General features: G+C 47.7%; 1 protein-coding gene across 1 annotated transcript; it reads right to left on the bottom strand.

Annotated features, from left to right (window-relative positions):
- Positions 1-2,140: 2,140 nt before the first annotated feature.
- Positions 2,141-9,372, bottom strand: LOC140420275 (uncharacterized). The gene is made up of 2 exons (XM_072504309.1): positions 9,222-9,372; positions 2,141-6,487 (listed from the first exon to the last, which is right to left on the bottom strand). The coding sequence occupies exon 2, from the start codon at positions 6,118-6,120 to the stop codon at positions 4,945-4,947; it is 1,176 nt and encodes a 391-aa protein (XP_072360410.1). The 5' UTR covers positions 6,121-6,487; positions 9,222-9,372; the 3' UTR covers positions 2,141-4,944.
- Between the last annotated feature and the right edge of the window lie 213 nt (positions 9,373-9,585).

Here is a 9,585-nt window from a genome sequence, read left to right as displayed (position 1 = left end):
TCAGAGCACTGCCTTTGTGTGAATGAAGATTGAATGCAGCTTCACACAGACTGAAACGTCCTCCTGTCTCCAACATCTGTGAGGAAAACACTTCCTTTTCTCCCCCTTTCCATTTCTTTTCGCATTCTGACCTTCAATTGGTCACTTGCAGCAACTGAAGGGAAAGGAAGTGAATCCAGGGAGGGTGCAGACTCTGGAAAGCTTGGCCCAGGTCCCTCTCTCTCTCTTAAAGACATTGACATCCTTTGCTCCCTCAGCTTGACACATTTATTTGGCTAAAAGAATGGTCTCTTTCCCAATGTTCACAATTAAAGGGCTGGTTTCCCCAGGAGATGGCTGACATTTAAGGGTCAGTAAATTAATATTAGCCAGAGATAGGTCTAGTGTTGTTATATGGTACAGATTAGATATATTATTTATGGTTCTGTAAAGTACATTTATTATTATTTCTAGTAATGTAATATTGTACTGTAACTACATCATATATTTTCAGTAATCTGTTACCTCACAGGGTTGTTAATCTCGGGATTTCTCTTCCACAGGGACCAGTGGAGTCTAGAGGTCATTGAATATATTCAAGGATGAGTTAGACAGATTTAGTTTTTCAATTTAAAGAGCCCAGTCTTTTTTTTTTCAATTAAGGGCCCCCATCCCTTGGACATGTGCATTTCTGGGCCATCTGCCTGCATGGCAGATAGAGCAGTTTCTCCAGCACGGGGGAATTGTTTGGAGCCCAATATCTAATCTCCTGGGACTGGGATGAAAAGTGGGGGGAGGGGGGGTGGCATTGACCTCAACCTGACACAAAGTACATGCAGGTAGTCACTGGGTTTGATTGTGACACCCCCCCCCCCCAAAAACATTGAAGTCACCAAGGAATATGAGGGTAGTGTGGGTAAATGGAGCTGAGGTCGATTGGCCATTGAGCTCATTAAAGGATGGGGCAAGTGGGCCAAATGGCCGACTGCAGCTCCTATTTGTTATGATCTCTGTGTCCAGGACAGGAAGCAGTGAGCATAGATCTGTCAATCAGCACCTTCAGGAGAATTGGGAGGGAGAACGGAGGGAGAGTGTGTTGGATGGATATTTACAGCTTTTGAGGAATGAGAGAGGGAAGAATGTTCCATAGGAACCAGAATTGTCTGTTTTGAATGTCTATCCTGTACTGACAGTGCTGACTTTTGTAAATTGTTTTTCCAAGATATTAGAAGTGGAGGAATTTCAGAGAGAAATCTCAAACGTCACATCTAGATCTGACAGAGTTATTCGATTCCTTGGGATCTGAATATCTTCGGCATTTGAATCTAGAAGGAGAAATGTTTGCTTGAGCTGTCGGCATCAACAGATTTTCAACACCATTGTGACTGGAAAAGCACCGAGACACACACACACCCGAGTGAGAGTGTTCCAGAGCACTGTCTGTGGAAAGAGATTTAACCAGTTACGCACCCTGAAAAAACATTGCAGCATTCACAGCGGGGAGAGACCGTACATGTGTTCCCTGTGTGGGTAAGGCTTCAATTGTCCAACTTCGAGAGACACAAGGAGACCCAAAACATGGAGAAACCATGGAAATGTGTGGACTGTGGGAAAGGATTCAAGGCCCCATCTGCACTGGAAGCTCATCGACACATTCACACTGGGGATTCACCTGCTCTCTCTATGGGAAGGGATTCACTCAGATATCCAGCCTGCAGGGACTTCATACTGGGGAGAAGCCGTTCACCTGCTGTCAATGTGGGAGGGAATTCAGTGATTCCTCCACCCTGCAGAGACATCAGCGAGTTCACACTGGGGAGAGGCCGTTCACTTGCTCTCAATGTGGGAAAGGATTCAGTGATTCATCACACCTGCTGAGACACCAACAAGTTCACAAGTGATTACAAGGGTTGGAATTTGCTGTTATTGTTTCTGCTTCAATTACATCCAGGACTGCATTTTGTTCATTCTGACAATTGGTCAATGGGGAGGGTCGGAGGGTTTCTTTCTGCTGGACTGGCCGATCTCCCGACTTTGCCTGCAGTGGGCTGTTGCTCTTTGAGCCTTGTTGCGAATACATGGCTTCAAATTTCACAAGGATCTGTTGTACCAAAACCATAGCGTGTCTTTAACCCTTATACGCTGGACAAATTACCATAAGTTGTATCAGACAATAATATACTTTATTTACGATCACACAATTGTTACTGTTAATTAATCACACACACATGCAAGTTGAACTCTAAGCTAATGCACACAAGACCTTAACTTAACTTTCAAGTGACTGGCAAGTACGGGGCAGATATGGCCTTATCTGGAGTCCGCAGTCTGGCAGTGTTGAAAGTCTGTTGCTGGTCGTTGTTATCCTCGGCTCGTGTCCTTCCATCGATGGCGTGGATGGTTTTCCTCTTCGGTCGGTGAAGGGTCACTGTTGTTGGTTACTGTTGAGAGCTGCTGTCGAGAGAGCGAATGGTGGGCTGCGCAGCACCTTTTATCCCCAGGAGTTTGAGCCCCTTTGGGCGGTCCCAGGTGAAGGCCCAATCAATCGATCAGGGCTTGATCACCTTGATCGATAATGTTCAATTAAATCCGCTACCTTGCGGGGCTTGTCCTGACCGGCCATGTCCGTTGGTGTCCGAGGCACGTATGCCTTCCCAAATGAGGAAAACTGACGCCACCAAATCTGCCACTTTGTCAATTTCCATTTAAGCCCATTGTCCCGGGATGGCCTTTCAATGGCCTTTTTCCTCGGTTGTTAAGACAAACCAGCTTTTTGTCTATTTGGAAGCTGCAGCCTGTCTGTCCCTGAACTTGGCCACTTTTCCCAGCATCCTTTGCCAGACGCCACTTTAGGCGGCCACATATCCCTCCTCTTGATCCTGAACGCGAAGCGTGGTAGATCACAGACTTAGAACCAATACCTGCCCAGCATCCCCAGTCACCTGTCTATTAAGTAAGGCCCCAACACTAAACTCAGTTACATATTACAGATACTACTCAATTCAACCTTACAATTACACACTTAACTATATGGGCAGCTGCTGCTCCACATCCCAGAGTGTTGAAAGAGGTGGCTGGAGAGATAGTGGATACATTGGTGATCATCATTCAAAATTCAATAGATTCTGGAATGGTTCCTGCAGATTGGAAGGTGGTAAATGTAACCCCAATATTTAAGGAGGGAGAAAGAAAATGGGGAACCACAGACCCATTAGTCTGACATCAGTAGGAGTGAAAATGCTACAATCTATTATAAAGGATGTGATAACATACAAATTAGGAGCAGGAGTAGGCCACTCGGCCCCTCGAGCCTGCTGCACCATTCAATAAGTTCCCGGCTGATCTGATTGTAACCTCAACTCCACATTCCCACTGACCCCCCCGATAACCTTTCACCCCCTTGCTTATCAAGAATCTATTCAACTCCGTCTTCAAAATATTTAAAGACTCTGCCTGGTTCATCTTTGGCACTGGTATGATGGTGGTCTTCTTGAAGCAGGTGGGAATCTCAGAACGGAGTAGAGAGAGGTTGAGGATGTTCACGAACACACCCGCCAGTTGGCCCGCGCAGGATCTGGGTGCATGGCAGGGACTCAGTCATGACCCGCCGCTTTCCAAGGGTTCACTTTCAAGGCGGCCAAACTGACTTTGGAGGCTGTGACGGTGGGCATGGGTGTGCCCAAGACAGCTGGGACAGATGACAAAGGTTTGTTGGTTTCCTGCTCGAAATAAACATCAAATGCATTGAGTTTGTCAGGAAGGGGTGCGCTGTTGCAAAAGATTCTACTCAGCTTTGCTTTTTAGCGCATTATGTTGTTTAAGCCTTGCCACAATCGATGAGAGTCCATGATTCTCGCTTATTCCGGACAACTCTTCTGTTGTCGCTTGGCATCCCTGTTGGCTTTGCAGAGGTTGTACCTAGATTTTTTTGTATAGGTCAGGGTTGCCGGACTTGAATGCCTCAGACGTGCCCTTCAGTCGGGAGTGAATCTCCCGATTAAACCATGGGTTCGGGTTGGGTAACGTACGTACTACCTTCTTTGACATACAATCTTCTACAGACTTGCTGATGAAGTCTGTGATGGTGCTGGGATACATATTTAGGTTGACTGCTGAGTTCTTGAATATGGACCAGTCGAGAAGGAGCTCTTCTGTTGCCTCAGACCAGCATTTGCACAACCTTCATCGCCAGATTCTCCAGCTTAAGTTTCTGCTTGTATGCCGGGAGAAGGAGCACAGTCTTGTGGTCCGATTTTCCGAAGTGCAGTCAGGGAATGGATCATCAGGCGCTCTTGATGTTTGTGTAGCAGTGGTCAAGGATGTTGGGGCCCCTGTTGGGACAGGAGATGTGTTGGTGGAATTTTGGCAGTGCACTCTTGAGGTTGGCCTGGTTAAAGTCCCCGGCCACGATGAACAAGGCCTCCGGGTATTCTGCTTCATTGTTATTGATAGCGGTTACAATTCATCAAGCGCCTTCTTCACTTCCGCCTGGGGTGGGATGTAGACCGCCGTGATGATGGCAGAAGTGAACTCCGTGGAAGGTAGTATGGACGGCACTTCACAGTCGGGTATTCCAGATCCGGAGAGCAGTAGTTCGCCAGGGTCACCACGTGCTAGCACCAGGAGTTGACGAGGAGACAAACCCCTCCACCCACTCCAGGTTCAGTCCTGGATGTGATTAACAGCAGGAATAACAGCAGAATCTAACCCGACATCACTTGTGAACCCTTTGGTGTCTCAGCATGTTGGACGACTGAGTGAATCCCTCCCCACAGTGAGAGCAGGTGAATGGCTTCTTTCCAGTGTGAACTCGCTGGTGTCTCCGCAATCTGGATGATGTTTGAAACCTCTTTGTCGCAGTGAGAGCAGCTGAACAGTTTCTCCTCAGTGTGAATGCGCTGGTGGGACATCAGTACCTGAGAGCTTTTAAACCCACTCCCACAGTCGGAGCATTTAAAGGGTCTCTCATTGCTGTGAGTGACACTGTGGCTCAGCAAGTGATGACCGAGTGACACTTTTCCCAGTCGGAGAGGTGAACGGGCTCTCCCCGGTGTGACCTCGCTCGTGTTTCATCAGGTTGGATGAGGATCTAAACCTCTTCGTGCATCGAGAGCAGCTGAACGTTCTCTCCTCAGAATGAACGCGCTGGTGGGACATCAGTAGCTGTGAGCTTTTGAAACCCCTCCTGCAGTCAGAGCATTTGAAGGGCCTGCTCTTGGTGTGAGTGACATTGTGTTTCAGCAGGTTGGATAAATGAGCAAATCCCTTATCACACACAGAGCAGATGAACGGCTTCTCCCCGGTGTGAACCCGCTGGTGTCTCTGCAGGTGGGGTAACTGAGTAAATCCCTTATCACACACAGTGCAGATGAATGGCCGCTCCCCGGTGTGAACTCGCTGGTGTCTCAGCAGGTTGCCAATGTCAGTGAATCCCTTTTCACACTGAGAGCAGGTGAAAGGCCTCTCCCCAGTATGAACTCGTTCGTGTCTCCGCAGGATGCCAATGTCAATGAATCCCTTTTCACAGTGAGAGCAGGTGAAAGGCCTCTCCCCAGTGTGAACTCGTTCGTGTTTCCGCAGGCTACTTATGTTAATGAATCCCTTTCCACACTGAGAGCAGGTGAAAGGCCTCTCCCCAGTGTGAACTCGTTCGTGTTTCCGCAGGCTACTAATGTTAATGAATCCCTTTTCACACTGAGAGCAGGTGAATGGCCTCTCCCCAGTGTGAACTCGTTCGTGTTTCCGCAGGCTTCCAATGTCAGTGAAACCCTTTTCACACTGAGAGCAGGTGAAAGGCCTCTCTCCAGTGTGAACTCTCTGGTGGCTCTGCAGGTTGCATAACTGAGTGAATCCCTTCCCACAGTCAGAGCAGGTGAAAGGCCTCTCCCCAGTGTGAACTCGTTCGTGTCTCCGCAGGTTGCCAATGTCAGTGAATCCCTTTTCGCACTGAGAGCAGGTGAACGGCCTCTCTCCAGTGTGACTGCTTTGATGCCTTGCCAGCTTGGACGGGGCTGTGAATCCCATCCCACACACAGAACAGGTGAACAGCCTCTCTCCAGTGTGACTGCGTTGATGCCTTTCCAGCCCGTATGGGCCTTTGAATCCCTTCCCACAATCCTCACATTTCCATGGTTTCTCCATGGTCCGGGTGATCTTGCGTCTCACTGCGTTGGGCGATCAGTTGAAGCCCCGTCCACACACCGAACACCTGTACAGTCTCTCCCTGCTGTTAATGGTGCAGTATTTTTTCAGGCTGTGTCACTGGTTAAAGCTCTTTCCACAGTCAGTGCTCTGTAACAGTCTCACACGGGTGTGTGTGTGTGTCTCAGTGCTTTTCCAGACACACTGATGTTTAAAATCTCTTGAAGCAGACAGAATAGACAAACATTTCTCCTTCTAGATTCAAAGGCCGATGATCTCCGGTTCCCAAGAATTGAGTGACTCAGTCAGTTCTTGACGTGATATTTAGTTTGAGATATCCGCCTCAAACTCCTCTCGTTCGAACTTCCTGCAATCAGATTTTACAAATCATTGTCAGTACAGGATAGAAACTCAGAACAGACAATTCTAGTTTCTATTGAACATTCTTTCCTCTCTCTTTCCCTGAAATGCTCTCAATCTCCAACCCACACACTCTCCCTGCATTCTCACTCTGCTGTATCTAATATTCACCCTCCCAATTCTCCTGAAGGTGATGATTCAGGCTGATTGACAGATCCAGGACTTTAACCAGGCCAACCTCAAGAGTGCACTGCTTCCTGTCCTGGACACAGAGACCTGAAATCTTCATGCAGGCTGCCAGACAGATATATGTCTATATTACTGGATGAAAAATGTGTGTAATATACAGCCTGTATTCACTTACTTTCCCTCCCAATTTTCGTGAAGGTGCTGATCAACAAATCTCAACTCACTAAAACCTGTACAACCGTAGAGAATCTCCATATAAGTACATTTACTGATTAGAGATGGGGAAATTCTGAGGAAGAATTTTATTTAGTCATGGAGTGGTCATGACAGGGAACTCACTGCCCACAAGGGTTGTGGAAGTCCAGATGATCAATAATTTAAAATAAAATAGGATGGTCACTTGAAGAAAATAAACTTGCAGGTGAACAGGGATATCGAGGGGGAATGGGACTGACTGGATTGCTGTACAGAGAGTCAGCATGGACTTGAGTTCCCAAATGGATTCTGTCAGTGCTGCAATGACTGTATGACTGGAAATATATAATGTAGGTCCAGTACTATTTACAAAACTAGAAATAATAATCCATGTATTTTATTACAGAACCATCAATAATATATATAATACATACCACATAACAACACTAGACATATTTCTGTCCGATAGTAAATTTTTAAAAATTAATTTACGGGATGTGGACAATGCTGGTCAGGCCAGCATTTATTGCCCATCCCCAGTTGCCCTTCCGAAGTAGTGGTGAGTTGCCTTCTTGAACTGCTGCAGCCTGGAGGTGTAGATATATCCCCTGTGCTGTTTTTAAAAAAATTGTTTTTTATAAATTTAAAGTACCCAATTCATTTTTTCCAATTGAGGGGCAATTTAGCGTGGCCAATCCACCTACCCTGCACATCTTTGGGTTGTGGCGGCGAAACCCACGTAAACAAGGGGAGAGTGTGCAAACTACAGACGGACAGTGAGCCAGAGCCGGGATTGAACCTGGGACCTCGGCGCCGTGAGGCAGCAGCGCTAACCACTGCTCCACCATGCTGCCCTACATCCCCTGTGCTGTTAGGGTGGGAATTCCAGGATGTTGCCCCAGGGACAGTGAAGGAACGGCAATGTATTTCCAAGTCAGGGTGGTGTGTAACTTGGAAGTGAACCTCCAGGTGGTGAGGTTCCCAGGTATCTGCTGCTCTTGTCCTTCTAGATGGTAGTGGTTGTGGGTTTGGAAGGTGCTGTCTGTGGAATCTTTATGAGTTACTGCAGTGTATCTTGTAAATGGTATACACAGCTGCTACTGTTTTTCGGTGATGGAAGGTTTGAATGCTTTGTCCTGAATAGTGTCGAGCTTCTGGAATGTTGTTGGAGCTGCACTCATCCAGCAAAGTGGAGCGTATTCCATTACACACCTGACTTGTGCTTGTAGACAAGCTTTGGGGCTTCAGGTGGTGTGTTACACACCTTGGATTCCCAGCGTTTGACCTGCCCTGGGAGCAACAGTATTAATATGGCTATTCCAGATCAGTTTCTGATCAATGGTAACCCCCAGGATATTGGTTGTGGGGGATTCAGCGATGGAAATGCCACTGAATGTCAAGGGGTGTTGGTTAGATCCTCTCTTGTAGGAGATGGTCATTGCGTGGCACTTGTGTCGTACAAATGTAACTTGCCACTTATTAGGCCAAGCCTGGATATTGTCCAGGTCTTACTGAATTTGGACATGGACTGCTTTGTTATCTGAGGAGTTGAGAATGGTGCTGAACATTGTGGATGACTGCACATCACCACTTCTCACCTTATGATGGAAGGGAGATCATTGATGAAGCAACTGAAGATGGTTGGGCTGAGGAAACTGTCCTGACAAACTCCTGCAGTGATGTCCTGGAGCTGAGATGATTGACCTCCAATCACCACAACCATCTTCCTTTGTGCCAGGTGTGACTCCAACCAGTGGAGTTATCCCCCGATTCTCATTGACTCCAGTTTAGCTAGGGCTCCTTGATGCCATACTCGGTCAAATGCTGCCTTGATGTCAAGGGCAGTTACTCTCACCTCACTTCTGGCATTCAGCTCTTTCGTCCAAGTTTCAACTAAAACTGTAATGAGGTCAGGAGCTGAGTGACCCTGGCGGAACTCAAACTGAGCGTCCGGGAGCAGGTTATTGCAGAATAAGTGCCACTTAATAGCAACTTTGATGACTCCTTCCATCACTTTGCTGATGATAGACAGTAGACCCACAGAGAAGTAATTGGCTGAGTTGGATTTGCCCTGCTTACTGTCCCCTTAAATGTCAGCCATCTCCTGGGGAAACCAGCCCTTTAATTGTGAACATTAGGAAAGAGACCATCCTTTTAACCAGACAAATAAATGTGTCAAGCTGAGGGAGCAAAGGATGTCAATGTCTTGAAGAGAGAGAGAGACCTGGGCCAAGCTTTCCAGAGTCTGCACCCTCCCTGGAATCACTTCCTTTCCCTTCAGTTGCTGCAAGTGACCAATTGAAGGTCAGAATGAGAAAGGAAATGGAAAGAGGGAGAAAAGAAAGTGTTTTACTCACAGATGTTGGAGACAGGGGTCTGTGTGCGGCTCAAGCTCATTCAGGGTTGGAGGAACAACGGCTTTGCTCGGCAGAAACCTCCATGTCCAGCTTCCGCATTGAGACAATGGGGGAGCTCTGATTGGCGGAGAAACAGAGTCCTTCCGGTCCTCCAATCTTCCCATTGGGCACAAGTCAGCGGTAAAGCCAGCGGGATTGAGCTCACCCTGCACATGCGCAGATTCCCCTCTCCCCGAGACATGCGCAGTCCTGGGTTGGGGGAGGGGCTTCTCGCTCTGGCCGGAGCTGTCAGCTGGTTGCCTGGAAACCGTCTCGACGATGTGCTGGGGGAAGAGGGAACAGACGGTGGGGGGGTCGGCACCCT

The sequence above is a fragment of the Scyliorhinus torazame genome, chromosome 5 (genome assembly GCF_047496885.1).
Source record: "Scyliorhinus torazame isolate Kashiwa2021f chromosome 5, sScyTor2.1, whole genome shotgun sequence".
In the NCBI taxonomy this organism is placed as follows: domain Eukaryota; kingdom Metazoa; phylum Chordata; class Chondrichthyes; order Carcharhiniformes; family Scyliorhinidae; genus Scyliorhinus; species Scyliorhinus torazame.
The sequence above is the reverse complement of the archived record's forward strand: the minus strand, read 5'-3'. Positions and strand labels throughout refer to the sequence as shown.

Coding starts and splice junctions, on each gene's coding strand:
- LOC140420275 (XM_072504309.1), bottom strand. CDS start 6,120: ATGGAGAAACCATGGAAATGTGAGGATTGTGGGAAGGGATTCAAAGGC.